General features: G+C 35.1%; 7 protein-coding genes across 12 annotated transcripts; 4 read left to right on the top strand and 3 right to left on the bottom strand.

Annotated features, from left to right (window-relative positions):
• Window positions 1-43: 43 nt before the first annotated feature.
• Window positions 44-600, top strand: Tcs6 (Threonyl-carbamoyl synthesis 6). The gene is made up of 3 exons (XM_081984928.1): window positions 44-209; window positions 277-405; window positions 459-600. Exons 1-3 carry the CDS (start codon window positions 184-186, stop codon window positions 586-588), a joined length of 285 nt encoding a protein of 94 aa, XP_081841054.1. The 5' UTR covers window positions 44-183; the 3' UTR covers window positions 589-600.
• PIG-P (phosphatidylinositol glycan anchor biosynthesis class P) lies at window positions 599-1,177 on the top strand. The gene is made up of 2 exons (XM_081984927.1): window positions 599-791; window positions 846-1,177. The coding sequence occupies exons 1-2, from the start codon at window positions 599-601 to the stop codon at window positions 1,130-1,132; spliced, it is 480 nt and encodes a 159-aa protein (XP_081841053.1). The 3' UTR covers window positions 1,133-1,177.
• Window positions 1,178-1,310: 133 nt separating this feature from the next.
• LOC145732568 (cGMP-dependent protein kinase, isozyme 1-like) lies at window positions 1,311-5,381 on the top strand. Of its 5 annotated transcripts, XM_081984920.1 has the most exons (7): window positions 1,332-2,413; window positions 2,588-2,695; window positions 2,991-3,139; window positions 3,196-3,932; window positions 3,981-4,165; window positions 4,220-4,406; window positions 4,710-5,381. In XM_081984920.1, the coding sequence occupies exons 2-7, from the start codon at window positions 2,675-2,677 to the stop codon at window positions 5,330-5,332; spliced, it is 1,902 nt and encodes a 633-aa protein (XP_081841046.1). In that variant the 5' UTR covers window positions 1,332-2,413; window positions 2,588-2,674; the 3' UTR covers window positions 5,333-5,381. The 5 variants fall into 5 exon arrangements, with proteins under 5 accessions (XP_081841042.1, XP_081841044.1, XP_081841046.1 ...); XM_081984916.1 differs by having other exon boundaries at window positions 1,311-2,413; window positions 3,196-4,165; XM_081984918.1 differs by having other exon boundaries at window positions 1,319-2,413; window positions 2,588-2,799; window positions 3,196-4,165.
• Window positions 5,382-5,428: 47 nt separating this feature from the next.
• SmB (small ribonucleoprotein particle protein SmB) lies at window positions 5,429-6,476 on the bottom strand. Its single transcript, XM_081984926.1, has 4 exons — window positions 6,315-6,476; window positions 5,951-6,257; window positions 5,765-5,887; window positions 5,429-5,701 (listed from the first exon to the last, which is right to left on the bottom strand). The coding sequence occupies exons 1-4, from the start codon at window positions 6,315-6,317 to the stop codon at window positions 5,505-5,507; spliced, it is 630 nt and encodes a 209-aa protein (XP_081841052.1). The 5' UTR covers window positions 6,318-6,476; the 3' UTR covers window positions 5,429-5,504.
• Window positions 6,477-6,680: 204 nt separating this feature from the next.
• Window positions 6,681-8,420, top strand: Grasp65 (Golgi reassembly-stacking protein 2). Its single transcript, XM_081984921.1, has 4 exons — window positions 6,681-6,844; window positions 6,951-7,077; window positions 7,136-7,516; window positions 7,603-8,420. Exons 1-4 carry the CDS (start codon window positions 6,782-6,784, stop codon window positions 8,313-8,315), a joined length of 1,284 nt encoding a protein of 427 aa, XP_081841047.1. The 5' UTR covers window positions 6,681-6,781; the 3' UTR covers window positions 8,316-8,420.
• On the bottom strand, window positions 8,399-12,633 carry LOC145732566 (cGMP-dependent protein kinase 1-like). Of its 2 annotated transcripts, XM_081984912.1 has the most exons (13): window positions 12,344-12,633; window positions 12,135-12,293; window positions 11,754-12,080; window positions 11,537-11,702; window positions 10,833-10,969; window positions 10,389-10,778; window positions 10,240-10,336; window positions 9,973-10,173; window positions 9,730-9,915; window positions 9,537-9,677; window positions 9,255-9,484; window positions 8,985-9,191; window positions 8,399-8,657 (listed from the first exon to the last, which is right to left on the bottom strand). In XM_081984912.1, exons 1-13 carry the CDS (start codon window positions 12,453-12,455, stop codon window positions 8,512-8,514), a joined length of 2,499 nt encoding a protein of 832 aa, XP_081841038.1. In that variant the 5' UTR covers window positions 12,456-12,633; the 3' UTR covers window positions 8,399-8,511. The 2 variants fall into 2 exon arrangements, with proteins under 2 accessions (XP_081841038.1, XP_081841039.1); XM_081984913.1 differs by lacking the exon at window positions 12,135-12,293 and having other exon boundaries at window positions 12,344-12,631.
• Window positions 12,634-14,109: 1,476 nt separating this feature from the next.
• Window positions 14,110-16,390, bottom strand: LOC145732417 (uncharacterized). The gene is made up of 4 exons (XM_081984658.1): window positions 15,646-16,390; window positions 15,303-15,586; window positions 15,036-15,248; window positions 14,110-14,410 (listed from the first exon to the last, which is right to left on the bottom strand). Exons 2-4 carry the CDS (start codon window positions 15,361-15,363, stop codon window positions 14,196-14,198), a joined length of 489 nt encoding a protein of 162 aa, XP_081840784.1. The 5' UTR covers window positions 15,364-15,586; window positions 15,646-16,390; the 3' UTR covers window positions 14,110-14,195.
• Between the last annotated feature and the right edge of the window lie 410 nt (window positions 16,391-16,800).

Genomic DNA, 16,800 nt, shown 5'->3' with positions numbered 1-16,800 from the left:
AACTTAAACAGTGAGTAACATAACCTAACAAATAAAAAGCACTTATTTTTAAAACTGTTAAGGTGTAGTTTTTAACTAATATTTGTTTAAAGAGATAATAGAAATTGTTATTTGAATTAAGGTTTGTTAACACGAGTAAAACAAAGAAATTCACAGTCATTCTAAACTCCCTAACAGAGTGACATGGATGAGAAACATGATTTGAAAGTGTATCCTTTAGTTAAAAGCAATATTTAAAAAAAAATCCAATTATTATTCTTGACCACACATCTACAGAGATGTAACTTTGCCCCTAGCCACCCCTAGAATAGCCCAAATAGTGTATGATGTTCTTAGAGTGGATGCAGAGCCAAAAAGAAGTGGAGTAACTAAAACCCTCACATTACATGATCAACTATTGAAAGTGTAACTTTTACCATTTTGTCTTGTGATTAAAATTAATTTAGTAATTGTTACAGGACGTTTACTGCCCGGTTAGCTAGGCAGCTCAGGGTAGCCCTAAATAATTTTTTTGAAAAAGTTGATTTAATTTTAGAGACTGTTCAGGTTATGGGCCCCCCTGTTAGTGAAACTTATGATCATTATTAAGATAATCAGGATGGGTGAACATACCCCTGCTCCATCATCTTCTAGGGCAGTATATGGATTTGCCATGTTCTTATGTTTCAAAGTGTTTTTTCTACTGTATTTAATCTGGGCAATAATTCCAGAAAACTACTTTGAAATGATTGGTATTAATTTTTTGCCTCAACGTTACTGGGCAGTGTCAATCCCTATCTATATTTTAACTGGTTGGTTAACAAGTTAGTGTAACTGATAACAATGAGTAATAATTGATTTTGTAGTTCTTATGATATTTGCCTTCATAATTTACCCTAGTTTGGGACTGCTAATGACTCCCGATATCAGTGACTTGAGCACCATTACTGACAAGTCTGTAAAGAAAAATAATGGTGCTAAACTGTTAAGTGAGAGTACATATGAAAATAAGACTATACAATGTGTTTGTGTGGACCAAACAAAGTGTTGGAAGGAATATCATGAGTTGGGAAAGGGTGTTAATGTTAACAAACGTATTCCAGTCCTAAAGGATTTGAATATTTGGGATGTTTCTGAACAACTTTATCTTTAATAAAGTTGAATTACTTTTGGAGTGTAATAAAATTTAGTCTAAGAATTTGGGTTTTACTTTAGCTAGAATCCTGTGAATGCTTTTAATTTCAATATACCAGTACAAATCTGTCTGGAGTATAAAATAGCTATTTATGTAACCAGTTACGAAAAGATCGATTTTGTGTAAGGAATGAATGTTTGTAGGGCGAGCGCAGCGAGGTCCTACAATGTGAATGAGTTACACAATAAGACATTTTCGAAACGTGGTGCATACATAATTTTTTCTAATTTTGACCAAAAAGCTGTGAAAACCATCTTTTAAAGTGATTTAACACAAATATTCACTTTCATAGCACCTTGTATAAACTGTGACAACGACATGTTATGATGGATGTCGCCCATATGTTTCTACGGAAATGCATAAAAACAGGGAGTGATGAAATGAACTTTTCATAACTAGTTACATAAAGTGATACTTTTCGTAACTAGTTACGAAAAGTAAAACGTTTTGTCACTCTAATCAGTTTTGAAAAGTGTCACTTTATATGCCAAAATTAGAAAAACATATTTTATGTCTTATAATCTTTAAAACAAGGAACAAACCACTATGATGTTAAATTTATTTTTTAATTATATTTATGATCTCCTTTTCTGGCTTCTTAGCAAAAATTACCTAGTAAATAAAGTGGCTATACTTGAAAAAATGTGCCAATCAAAAGAAAGTGTTTATTTGCGTGACTTCATTGTTTTGTAAATAATTTAGGAACAATTAAATATTGAGGATCAAGTGCCTCATGACCTAAGTGTGGGACAGTGGCGGGCCATCGACTGGCAATCAACTATTCATTAATTCTGAAATCTAGGCTTTACTACTGGATATTTTGCTGGGTGATTTGTACCATTTATTCCATGACCACCCCACTGATTTAGAAGTTATTCTTTGTTAGTAGGTGTTCACGTGTTGCTCCGATTTCGTTGAACGCTAATGTGTTTACAGAGCGTTTCGCTTGCGTTTTGTGTCGGCACCATTATTTCAGACTAAATGTATCATTTTCTCTTGAGTCAATAACAATTAGTACTCGTTATCGATAACACCTTTTATTTATGATTGCGATAAAAACTTTATAGTAGATATATCTGGATTTTCTGATATTTTTGGTGTAAATTTTCCACTGTGTACAGTCACAAAAAATACAAGAGAAAACAGTATCCAAGATTAGTGTGAATTATATAATCCAGTAAAAGTGATATAAAGTGAATGTGCAATTTGTGAAATGTATATGTACCTAATTCAAAAAAGGTAGATAAGGAATCAACTACACATTATAGTGATAATATAATATTTAAGATAATATAAGTTTTAAGTGTCCAAGTACATAAGTAGTATTTCGTATATTTTTAATGCTTGTGATATGAGTACTTACTACCGTTTCCTGTTAGTACATATTTTCTAGATTGTTTGTGTCTTTTCCAGTTAATGGAAATATGTTGTCATTTGGAATACGCCACTGGATGCACAAATGGAAATGTATCCTAATTAATTATTGATGAGTTCCCTGTAATGCTGTTTTATGATTTCTCTGTAAGTGGGGTAGCTGTATAATTTATTCAAGTCACGCGACATTGTAAAGTCTCATAGTAGGTCAAAGGGATGATTTGAATTTTTCGCATTTATATTTACCAAAGGTGAGTTTTTAATACAAATTTGTTTTACCTTATTATCTCCTTATCTTCCTATATAAATTATCTTTTTGTCGTAACTACCTTGTTGTCCAGTAATTGTTTTGCTTTGTATATTCTTATTTTCACTAGTTTAATTATTACCCCTAGAAAGTTACAAACATTAACACACTATTTTAAAGATGAATAATTTACAGATATTAAAAATGACGTTAAAAGACTTCTACAAAAACAAAACCGACCTAAAGGGTAAAGGAAAGCCACGAAGACGTTCTGGAGTGTTATGCCCTTTGTTAGACGCTCATCAAAACGGCAGTAGCCATCATGTGATTGCCAAAACCAAAGAGTAAGTTTTAATCAAACCAACCTTTTGAATTAATTAAACTTGAGCAATATTTACAGAGATGAGGCTGCAATTTATCAAACTCTAGCAAGTAATGAATTCCTTCGAAATGTCTTGGAAGGTGCATCCCTGGAAGACTTAATTGACCTTATGTATCTCAGAGACCTTGAACCTGGTGAAACTCTACTAGAACAGGGAAAAATAAATTCGAATGTGTTCGTTTCAAAAAATGGCACATTTGAAATTATAGAAAACAACAAACGAGAGGAACTAATAGAAGGTGTTCGGGTTTTTGGTGAAGTGGCCATTCTTCACGACGCTAAAGCTGCCCAAACCGTACGGGCGGTCAGTAAAGCTTCAGTATGGACTTTAGATTGTGCTTCTTATAAAAATTTAGTGGCCACTCTACAAACACAAAAACGATCAGATTTGGTGGATCACTTGAAAGATGTGCCCAGTTTAAAAAAAGCTTCAGAACGTCGATTATCCAGCTTGTGCGATTTGTTTCGAGAAAAGACTTATGCGGGGCGTTCGTTAATAATCAAGGAAGGACAAGCTGTGGAGAATTTTCTTATGGTAACATCAGGGAGCGCTACCATTTTGAGCAGGGAGAGGAACAGGGGGCTGGATAAGCTAACCAGAGGCTGTTTTTTTGGTGAAAATGTGTTTTCTAAGGAAACTACTAGTCAGTTTACCATTCTAGCTGACCCACCAGGAGTGGAATGTATGTTACTATCCAGAAGAGAGTTTTTGGAACATTTTGGAGATTTAGAAGAGTTTTTACTAGGTTTTGATGGTAATAGCAGTCAGTGTGTATTTCAGTGTGTGAATGATTTTCTTTTAGAAGAAGCAATGGATGTCAAAAGTTATGAAAACGTTGAGCTAAAGTATCTTAAAAAAATTCGAACATTAGGTGTTGGAGGGTTTGGTAGAGTTGAGCTTGTCCAAGACACGAAGAATAAAGACGATATTTTTGCGCTGAAATTAATGAAAAAATATGAAATCAGCGGAGCTGCACAAATTGAACAGGTTTGATGTTTATATAATTTTTTGCACAATCAAATAAAGTTTAAAACAAATCAGGTTTACAACGAAAAGAAGCTCCAAATGGCGTGCAGTAGTAATTTTATAGTTCAACTATACAAAACGTTCAGAGATTCGAAATATATTTATTTTCTGCTAGAGCCTTGCTTGGGTGGAGATTTATGGAACCTTCTCAGGCGGCAAAGGCGGAAATGTTTTGGTACTGACGAAGCAAAATTTTATGCAGGTAAACATAAAAATGTTTGATAGATTTTCAAATTAAATATTTAAAAATTAATTGCCACAGAAACAGACGCGCTACTGCTTTTTCAGAACATACAAGTTACTTTGGATTCATCATTCGATATTTAATTTATTTATAATGAGTGACTGCTATGCAAGACTACAAAAGCTGTAAGAATTACTGATTTTCCATGAAGAAGCAATGGCGTACATCTTTTTTCATTTAACAATTATCAGTGACATGGTTACGCTTGCGTTCGGTGTTTACCCTGTTTTTACAGCCCTAATTAAATTTTAATCATTTTAGGATGCATCTTAGAAGCTCTAAGCTACCTACACTCAAAAGACATAGTTTACAGAGATCTGAAGCCGGAAAACGTAATGGTAGCCTCTTCCGGATACCTGAAATTGACTGATTTTGGATTCGCTAAACGAATTCGTCCCAACGAGTCATCATACAGTTTCGTAGGCACCGCAGAATATATCGCTCCCGAATTTATCCGAAAAACTCCACACGATAAAGGAGTGGATTACTGGGCGTTGGGAATTTTCATATTTGAACTATTAGTGGGAAGTTCGCCCTTTAGAAACGACCAACACAATGATTTGAAAACGTACCAGGCGATCTTGAAAGGGATCGATTTTGTCACGTTTCCCTTTATTGTGTCGCCCAGAGCTAGGAACTTAATTAAGAAACTGTGTAGACCCTCGTCAGTGGATCGAATTGGATGTCAGAAAAATGGGGCTGAAGATATTCGGACGCATCCCTGGTTTTCGAAATTAGATTGGGAAAAGTTGAGAAAACAGGAGCTGGACCCACCAATAAGAATTTCATTAAATGGAAAAACAGACACGCGCTATTTTGAGAGTTTTAATGAGGAACATGAAGAGGTTGTGGATGACTTTTCTCCTTGGGATAAAGACTTTTAGTGTCTTAATCAGATTGTGATATTTTTTTTTAATACAAATTTTTATTAAATCTTATTTTTTTTTAGCACACAACTTCTACAAAAAAAAACTCTTAAATTCATTTTAATCTGAAGTTTCTTATTTACCTTAAATCTTAAAACAAATTTCCAAATTCTTAGTTTATACCTGGAAATTAAAACTGTCTGGGTGGCCCAGGTGGTCCCCCTCTCATCATACCTGGCGGCGGCCCACGGATTCCCATTGGCGGCGGTGGGGCTCCTCTACCCATTCCCATTGCATTAGGGGGCATACCCATCATTCCTGGTGGAGGAGCACCAATCATACCAGGTGGTGGACCTCCCATTCTTGGTGGTCCCACTGGTGGAGCTCCTAATTGAGCAAAACATAACACTTGAAGAGATAAAACATGTATGTTACATTAAAAACACATACCTCTACCACCTGGGGTCATTACTTGTTGTGATGGTCCACCTACACCTCTTACAGGCCCTTGCAGACCAACAGGAACACCTCCCATACCTGCAGGCATGCCTCTTCCAGCAGCTCTGCCAATTCCTAAAGAATTATTCAAATCATAATGTTTCATAAGCTTTACACATAAAATTTAGAGTAAATTACCAGGCCCAGAAGCAGCACCAGGAATAGGAACTCTGGGTAAACCTTCTTCAGGTGGTGGAGGCCCCTCAACTGTCAATGAGACAATGCTTTCGCCCCTTAAGAGAACAAAGCCAAGTACTCTTTTTTCCTCCCTTTCTACTTTGGAGTTTTTGGGTTTTATTCGACGGAACTCTTCACAGTCGCCTAGGATCATGTTCATGTGCTTGTCGAAGGCTTTGAATGTACCAATAAAAGTCCTGGAGTCTTGCAATGTAACCCGAACACGATAATTTATGTGTTGGATCATTTTATTATTTTTGCCGATCGTCTAAAAAACAATGTAGTAAGTTTTTTTCGGTTACATAAAGGCAGTAATTAAACTTACCATTTTGACTGCGTTTTTTAGCTTCTAGCAGTCACAATAACACTTTTAACTGGAATAAAGACTGAAAAAACTAAATTAACCTATAAATTCTTGGCTTTGATAGGGAAAAGATTGAAAAGAAACAGAAATGGCGGGCGGCAGCACCGGTTGTTGGGAGAAGCGAGAAGCCGACGGATGTACCAGAAATTTAAATAACAGATGACAGATTACATTTGAAAATCAATTGTCATGTGGTTATAATTCAACTTTCCTATAAAAAGGTCACGTGGTGCACTGTAAAGTAATAAACGAATTTGCACGAAATATTACCAAATGACAACTGTCATGCACTGGATTTACGACATTTACGTTTCCGTACTCCGTACGTCAGATGAGTTGTTATTTGGGGTTATGATTGTGCTCATCTTTATGACAACTTTTTGAACCAAAGAAAATGCCACGTATTTTTATCGATAAATAATCGGAAAATGGGAAATTCTGGAAGTGTAGAAATTCCTGGCGGGGGTTCCGATGGATACCATGTTCTCAGGGTAAGTAGCCATTTTTTCATGCAATAATTCTTTAATTTTAGCGAATCTCAGCAATGGCCACCTATCAATTGATTCAATAATAAAACCCAATTTTTTACATTTTTAGGTACAAGAGAACTCACCGGGGTCCAAAGCTGGTCTGCAACCATTTTTTGACTTTATAATTGCTATAAATGGCGTCCGCCTTGACAAGGATGATGATACTTTGAAGAATATTTTAAAAACTGGAATAGGTGTGTACCTATCAGTCAGTAAATAATTTTCAAAGTAATTCAATTTGAAAATTTACAGGCAAACCCTTGCCAATCACACTCTACAGCTGTAAAAGTCAAAGTGTAAGGAGTATAACCATAGAACCAAGTGATTCTTGGGGTGGACAAGGTCTGTTGGGCATCAGCATCAGATTTTGTTCTTTTGAAGTTGCAAAAGACAATGTGTGGCACATATTGGAGGTGCACCCCAATTCCCCTGCTGAAATTGCAGGGCTGAAACCATTCTCAGATTATATAATTGGAACAGATTCAATCCTGCATGAAAGTGAAGATCTGTACAATCTTATTGAAAACCATGATGGGAGTGCACTGAAATTATATGTGTACAATTGTGATGAGGATTCATGTAGAGAGGTTGTTATTACTCCTAATTCTAAATGGGGTGGTAATGGTTTAGTTGGTAAGTCCAAATTTTTGTAATTGCTTGAAGAAAGCTTATTTTACAATTGTATTTTGATAAAGAGGGACTATTTTTTGTTTTTATAGGATGTGGAATTGGTTATGGTTATTTGCACAGAATACCTGTTCGTACAACCACATCAGAAGCTTCTCAGATTAATACAACTACTAGTTTATCAATGCCAACCACTATTCCTGTTGTCACATCAACTGTTAGCCCACCCCAAGACATTTCAAGTGTAATACAGGGGACCGCAAATATAAAATTAGACTCAAATGTTCCACCTCCAGTTTCTTTACCTCAGTTTACCTCAACACCAGTTAACCCAGTTACAAGTTCAACCCCTCCTGTATCTTTACCCCAGTTTACAGCCAACATCCCACCCCAAACTAGTGCACCACCAGTTTCTTCACCCCAGTTTTCCTTTGTCCCTACTTTACCAACTTTTCAAAATCCTTCACTTCCTCAAGCTTTACCTGTTCAACCACCTGTAGTGACAACATTTTCTCCACCATCTCTACCACAATTTACCCCAGCAACTGCACCACCACCAACAGTTCCCCAAGTTCCCATGTACAATCCTGCTAGTTTTTCCATGAGTTACACTCAGCCCCAAGTGGCTGCAACCCCATTTGGAAATCCCCACATAGGTGATACAGTAAATTTGAGTTATTCCCAAGCCAGTTTTGCTCCTCCTACTGGCCAACCCACCCAGCTCATTTACGATCCGACTATTGCTGCAAAATCGGCTCAGCAGCTTTTAAGTGGCAATTTGGGAAATGTGCCTCACAGTAGTTAGTAATAAGTTTTAGCTCTTAAGACTTAACTTGTATATAAGTATTGTTTTCACTCTATGTATTTTAGTTCATTTATTGCGATATATTATATTGAGTTTCAAACGTGATTTATTATTGGTTTTACTTAGTCCTAATAGTGTTGATTAAATAAATATACAACAAAGTATACACAGTTATGATGCTTGTATTATAAAGTATTTAAAAGTCTATGTCCCAACCTGATGTTTCATCAGGTGGATAATCCTTGTCTTGCTTGAAAACGTCAAAGTTTTTGTCGTAGTCCTTAACGTTTGGTTTGAAATGCGATGTCATGCCTTGCTGTTGGAATTTTTGCCAATCAAAACCTGAAATCGACGAACAGTGACGTAGGCGTGTATTTTTTATCTATTATCCAGTATATGTAGATATACTGGAGCTAGCTGATTTTAATTATTTTTTGTAATAAAAATAACAGCGCTCTTCTTTTAAACCAAACTTTTCTACAACCCTTTTTTACATCTTAGATTAAGTTTAAATAGAAATTAATATACCAATAAACAATTTTCCTAGTTTTGGACAAGGAATTACTCTTCGAACTATTTATATGTTGTACTAGTCAAAAACGTACCAAAAATCAGTTTGATGGTTAATTTCGAAAAAAAAAAATTAATAAACCGGAAAAACAAACTTACCTTGATACCATTTATGAGCTTTGATGTCTTTCGTAGCCCCTCTTTGCATACCGAGCCGTTCCGATGGTACGGGCCTACAAAGCTTTTCTACCAAATTCTTTGCTTTCAGACTAAAGTAACTGGGAAATTTAACATTGTCAATTCCATTCAATATTTTCGTGTATGTTCTCATATGAGTGGCATCGCCAGTTTTAAATGGCGTTCTTCCTAGAAATTCCAATAATTTTATCTGACCAACTCTTATACTGGAAACTGTATGAACTCACTAACCTGTCAATAATTCATAGACGAATGCTCCAAAGGCCCAATAGTCTACCGCTCTATCATGACCTCGATTTAGTACTATTTCAGGGGCTATATATTCGGGGGTGCCGGCAAAAGTGAAAGTTTTGCCCCTAGAAGGCATTTTCTTGGCAAAACCAAAATCAGTCAACTTCAAATAACCGTTTGCGGCAACTAGCAGATTTTCAGGCTTTAAATCTCGATAAACAATTCCTTTACTGTTAGAAATTACGTCTTTAAAGTCACATTTACAAAACCATTAAGTTGTACCTGTGTAAGTATTCAAACGCTTCGATAACGCAGGCAGACAAAAATTTAGCATCCTCTTCTTCAAAGCGTTTATTCTTCTGATTGTGAAGGAGACTGAACAGGTCGCCACCCAAGCAGGTTTCCATTAAGAAATATACGTATCTGATTGATAGCAGTTATTAAAAACTGAATTTAAATCATATAACACACTTACTTGTTGTCCTTGTAAGTTCTGTACAACTGTACTATAAACGAAGAGTCGCAGTTCATTTGTATTGTCTTCTCATTGTAAACGTGTTGCTGCTGATTCTGATACACTATCTCAAATTTTTTCAGGTACTTAAGGGCGAACAGTTTGTTTTTTTGTTTTCTATGTTGCACTAATTCCACTCTTCCAAATCTTTAAACAAAAATTTCAGTTTAGGTGTTGTTGGTATTAAACTGAATAACCTGTTACCCTCCAACACCCAACGTTCTGATGATCTTCAAATCGCCTAACTCTAGGCTTTTATATTCGGACGACACTTGCACCTCTTTAAGACTGACTTTTTTCACTTGGAGCATAGGAATTTCGATATCACCGAAGTGGTCTATAAAGTTTCGTCGAGTTAACGTCAAACACTCTACTCCTGGAGGATCTGCCGTCACAGTCGCTTGTCTAAAAGTGTAAAAAAGAAAGTACACTTCCTTCCCAATAGTCTTGTGTGTTTTTTTGGATGCTAACCTGGTATCTTCTTTCTGTAACGCTTTTTCTCCAAAGCATTGTTCTCGTTTTAGTTTGCCTATAACCCCCTGGTCGGTCTTGGATACGGTTACCGTGCCTGTAGTGATACATTTTTAAATTGTGAAGAAAAATATATTTTTTTAATATACCTGCTCTGATTATGTAAAACTTATCCCCTTTATCACCCTGTCTAATAATTACTTCACCAGAATGGAAGAATTCAGTGTTTAGCAAATTAGAGACTTGTCTGAGAACTTCTGGATCCACGACGTTCAAATACTCAACCTTTTGCAAAAATCTTAATTTTTCATCTTGCTCCTTCAGGTTCGAACTGATGACGATTTTCTGATAGGCGTGCCGGTCCAACACCCAGACTTGGCCCTGTGTGACAGCCTGAATCGTTGCCAATCTCTTTGCGTTATACAGCATGGCCAATTCACCAAAAACTCTACTATCGCTAAATTCGCCAACCACTTTTCCTTTAATTAATATCCGGTATTTACCCTCTTTGGACACAAACATTTCCGATCCTTTGTCGCCTGTAAAATTTTAAATTCATTAAATGAACCTAAACTAGCATACATTGAAATTACCTTGTTTAATTAAAGTTTTCTTTGAGGACACTCTTCTCAGCTGCATTGCTCGAATGATTTCTTTAAGACGTTCGGCGGATAAAATTTTGGTGAGAAATTCGTTCTTTTCTATAGCTTTTTTGATTTGTTCTTCTTCTCTGTGGAATATAAATCAAACTAAATTGATTAAACTAGCATTCAAGGTTGTATAATGTTAATTACTTGAAAGTTATTAATTAATAACATGACGAAAAGTTTTTGTATTTTGCACTAGAATTGTTTTTTGAACTTTTCAAATCAACTCTGTTTTTATTCAGTTGTAAAGTGGTAAGGACGCCAAAATTTGTGTACACTAGACAAAAAAATTGAGTTGTAATCTTCAGTTTTTGATTAGATTCCTTTACAACAATCATTTTCATTATCTTGACAAGTTTATCATCAGTTGTTTCTTTGAATGCAAACGTCACGACTAGAAAAATCAATATGTCGACTTTTACTGTAGGTACTTGATCAATTCTAATCAAGCAAAGGTGGCGAGGATCATGAAAATAATCAAAGAACTTTATAGGTTGTTAAGAAAAAGTTATGCTGCAACGAATGCCATGCTATTAATAGTACAGACGATGAAACCCGGAAAACCCAACTTAAAAGAATTATTGTAGTAGTTTGCGCAATGATGTCTGTTTTTCCAACATTGTTGAATACTCAGAAAACTAATCACTTACTCAGGAGTTTTTGGAAATTCGGGAAGTTTCTCATCATGGGTAATTTTTTCCGTTACGGTCATACTCATCGGTACTCCCTCTCTTCTCTCGTTCGTATTCTCCAGTGATTCTTCTGATGACGATCGTCGTGATCCATCTATTAAGTGTCCTACACTGTCTTTCCGACCTAGAGATCAAATGTTCAGATCGTTATTTTACTTATACAATCAAAAATTACCAATCATATTGACCAGGGAACTCTCTGAAGAACTTCTCGATAATCCATTGTGATTCTGAGGTATGGTAAGTAAGTTTTCGGGTGTTTCCGCTGGTTGTGTGGTGGGTTCATTTAACTGTTGCGGTTCTGGAACAGGTTGTTCAATCTCGATTTTTGGATTTGGGAGAGGTGGAGCTTTGTGCTTTCCCGGCGTTCTCTGGAATCGCTTTTTTTCTTCGGGAGGTGGTGGTGGTTGAGACTCTACTTGGTCATGATTTGGTGCAACTTCTGATTGGTAGGTTTTAGAGGCAGTGTTGTCATCACCGACATCTCCATTTATTCTAGGTTCTAATAATAACTTGTTATTAATACCATATCACGTACACTTGAAATTAGTCTTACCTGTTGATTTTGATGGTTCTGTTAGAATTGGTTCAGGTTCTGGTGGTGTTGTTATTTCTGTTTCAATTGGTTCTTCTGGTGGTGGAGTTGGTGCAACTTCTTCAACAGTGTCGTTATATCTGTTATTGTCATCACCGACATCTCCATTTATTCTAGGTTCTAATAATAAATTGTTATTAATATCACATCATGTACACTTGAAGTCTTACCTGTTGGCTTTGATGGTTTACGTTCTGGTGGTGGGGATGGTTTTTTTGTGACTTGAGGATCAATTTGTATTACAGTATAGCGGCGATTTGCCTTACGCCGAAAACAACTCATTTTCACAAACTTTACACGTCTTTAGTCCACTTTAAATTCATAATGCACTTGTAGAGTGGGGTGTTTACTCCACGACAACAGCTTTACACTGTAAAAATATAATGATCATTGTAAACTGATCTAGAACGAGATAAGATTAAGATTATCTGCTACTTGATTCGTCATCTTCCTCTATTAACTTGTTGTTCAGTTTGCTCTTGTTGCGTTTCTTTTTACCTTGCAATAATGCTTTTTTTCAAATTAAGCACAAAAATTGAACAAATGGACCGTATCGTTTAATTATCGTAGGAGTTTAATTTTATAAAAGTATTATTTTTACCGTTTATCTTATTCTGACTTATTGAGATAGTAGAGATATAGCTTTCAAATTTATTTACTTTGTAAATCAACTTTAATTCCTGTTAAATCCGGGATGGAAAATTTGCTATTGTTTAGTGATAAATATGAGGTCAGCTTTGGTAACATATTGTTACGTATTTAAAGAATGTGTACGACTTTTTGATTGAAATTGTTAACAAGGATTATCATTTGATTGATTTTTAGATTGTGTTTAGTTGTGACGTATTAGTGAATTTTTCAGTAAAATGACAATTTAAAACTGTTCAACTTGTAGCATTATCAAGTAGAGTTGTACGTTGAAATTGAATTTTGAGCCAGAATTTTCTAATGCTTTTCTAAATTTGCATTGCCCTCTAACCATTTCACACACAAATTCTTCTCAAAAATACTGGAATATTTTCTCCAAATAGAGTGTTATTGACTGATTTTTCAGTTGGCGTTAGTGAGAGTATCTGGTCATAAAATCAGATTGTCTTCTGGCAATACTCCGGCCAATGGATGAGGCTGGGGCTGTCTTCTTGGATAAATGTTGTTAAAAAGTAGTACATAAATTGACCCTTGAAATTGGAGGGAATACTTAAGGGCCCAATTTCCTAATCAAAGTTCAATTAGGGTTCTTTTATGGTTCCTTTATAATTGCATAAATTGCAGTACCTTTTGTCATCAACTAGACTTACAAACAGTTTACCAGGTCACGTGATTAATTATTTTAAAAGAACTTTCGAGATCACATAATAATCGATTTTTTTAATGTTTAAATTGAATTTATAATATTTCCAACTATTTGGTGAATTTGACAACAGAAATTGCAATATTTGGTGTCTGACTGATTTGCTTTCATTTTTACAGTTTAAAAACAACTTAATATAATTTCAAATCAAAAAATCAAAGATTCTTCAGAGTCAAAACTTAAAAACAGTTGACACATAAGAAGCAACCAGTTAAATATAGTAAAAAGTACACATAATTTGAAATTAACGTTAATAACGTTATCTGTACATAAGTGACTTTGTTCTTCAATTTCTGTCTTGCTACTTGATTTTACATTGTTCATCAAACCACGTCAGTTCCTTTCAATGATATGAATAAGTGTCAAAGTTTGCATCGTTTGGCTGATAACTATAATAATACAACTATTTTAAATCACATGTTTGACGTAGTAATGTTTTGCTGAAACTGACGTAGTTAGCACTTACTACCAAAAGTGACTAGCAAAACTGACTCTACTATGTATAGTACCATACAACTATAACTACGTTATGAGTAGGTAAATTTTTCATTAAAAATACTTCAATCATAATCAACATGAAACCACTTTTTAAATATCATTCAGGACTTTTATTGTACAAATACATTATATAGTAATCGGAAATAACTTTTAATTGTTTTAATGTGACTAAGCTACTTTAAGGGCATGTCGCTGTCTCTCCCTAATCTCGGCGAGAAAGGGTTGTAATTGTTGCGCCCTAATCGGGGTGAGAAAGGATTGACAACATTGGAAGGTCTTGACGGTCTTGACGAAATTGAATCTCCTTCCACTAGATTTACATCTTCACCCCAACTCGGCTCAACCGATTCCCTACCCAATCTAGGGATGAACGTGTGCTGTCTGTTTGCTGTAAAACCAAATACTTATACAAGGAGTCCCAAGTTTCTGGAAACAGTTATGTTTAAAAAGAAACAAGCTGCATTTTTTTGAAATGAAAATTGATATGGAATTAAGACCCATTACCGAAAGTTTTCCACAATAATGTGAATAACAAAGGTATTTTGGTTGTAATGGCTATCCTGTTGGCATAAACCCTACCTGAACATGTTCTTTACTGTATTTGTTAACACAGTTTGTCTTTTCTAAGACAACTGCAATCAAAACAATTTTGCAAGCAAAATTTAGAAAAAAAAATAAAAAAAGAAAAGTAAAGTTTTTTCTTTGAAGGCAAAATTGTTGAAGTGAAGTCTCTCTTCCTGATCTTTCCTGTGGAAACTTTCACTCTGTATATCTCTGGAACTGTGAGCTTTTTGTCAGCACATCATAGTAGACTCTAAAATAGACCCTGACAAGTTGATTCGAATAACGTAATAATCTACAGGGTGTTGCATTCCAAAACTTTACAGAAAATTCTGTAAATTTAGTACATAATGCAATCACATTTTTTTAACCATCTTCTAACATTGAACATAAAACTTGTTTTATCATCTTTCAGACTCAATAAGCACTTAACAAACAACAAACAAAAATACCTTCATTGACAGCTACTACAACCAAAGGAGACTCCTTCAGTACATCCAACAGTCCTAAAGTGGTCTGGGAGTCTTTATTCCCATTTCCAAATTTACCGATTTGATCTCCTGGGTTTCTCTTTTTCCTGCCCATCCTAGGTCCGAACCACATAGGCGCGGCCTCTTGGGGTGGATGGTCATTGGAGGGTTCAAAACCTTCAGCCCTGTCTGTACCTGTCAACAATAAAGTTAATACTTACAAAACTGACGCAATTATTAATAATTAACCATAAAGTAAGAATAAAGCAATAGCAAAAATGCAACAATTGACTACACTGATCCTGCTCATGTCTTCTGATCGTTTGGCTGTCGTTGCAGGACCGGTTCTGTTTAGTTGCGTTGTTGACGTCCAGTTTTATACATCTGCCTGGATTAGGCCCTTAATCTTTTAGTAGGTGCATCGGACGACAGCAATGATGGCCCTCCTGGGGTGTGATTTATTTTGCTCGTCCTGCTAATCCTAACCCCCTTCCGTCATTCGGTTTACGACAAATTGCTCCAATGTGTTCATTCTTGAAAAATATTTTATTAAGTTTGGTTTTTATTTATTGCTATTTCACACAAATTTTACTTTTACAGCAGTTTTATCATTTGATGATATATTTATAAAGCCAAACAGAAAATCCATCAAAATGATATCAGAAACAATGTCTGGCTTTTAAATACTGTTTCCAAGTAGGTACTACACGTGCATAGCTGCCGGATGTGTGTCGATTCTTATAGGTTTTCTTGAAACCTTGAGTGTTTTCATGCTTGCTGATAAGTCTGTACAGGGTTGCCCACCTAAAACTTATTATCCAAAAACAACCTCAAAAATTCTAAAAAAAGTATGTAAGAGAAAGGCAAATGTGACTTCTGCATGCACTAGGAAGTGTTGTTATCTCACTAATAAAAATTCATTGGTTAATCACTCGTTATGAACCCTAATATGGCATTATTTAAAAAAATATGCAAAATTTTTTTTCTACAAGGTTGCTAGATGAAGCTGAAGCTGAAGATGCCCAAAAAGTTTTTGTAAGGGAGATATTTAGAGAAAACTTTTCCAAAACACAGCAAACAAAAATTCTAGGTATAGTGTATTCCTTAAAAGTGTAACATGTGTTTTATTTACATTTTGTTTTCGCTCAAATAATGTTAGTGTCATTAGTATAGTCTATTCCACCAACTTGCTTGTAATACAGTCCTTAAGTTCTTTAGTTAGGAGAATATCTCAGAATTATTAATTTCTGTTGGGAGGATCCCGTTTCTTTAATTCAAAATTGTCTAAACAAGAAATTTTTATTGGGAAATAAAATTTCAATGATTCAAAAGTTAAACTTTATGATCGTAGCCAATAAAATTAATAATTATAGTAAAATATACTGTTATAATTTAGAAATAAGATTTTTTTGTTTTCCATGTAGTTCTAGTACAAAGATAATATTATTATTTAAGTTAAAAGCCTAGAGTTGACATAAGGTATGCGTGAAAATTTTTCAGAATAGTAACAATACAAATGCCAATAAGCTAATTAGTGATCAATGTTCACTAACTTTTAATTATTTAAACTAAACGATACTTGTAATGACACTTTTGTGTGACCTGAAATGTACCATTTTAAGACAGAACTTTCAAATAGTATATTGAAGTTTGATGTCTAAAACCGATAATGTATAACTTTGCCTTTATTTAATCGACCACTCTTACTCCATGATCCTGCTTCCAGTCGAATTTGGGACATACTGTA

The sequence above is a fragment of the Ips typographus genome, linkage group LG8, assembly GCF_016097725.1.
Source record: "Ips typographus isolate SLU linkage group LG8, UJ_Ityp_2.0, whole genome shotgun sequence".
In the NCBI taxonomy this organism is placed as follows: Eukaryota; Metazoa; Arthropoda; class Insecta; order Coleoptera; family Curculionidae; genus Ips; species Ips typographus.
This window is presented reverse-complemented; position numbering and strand designations above follow the sequence as displayed.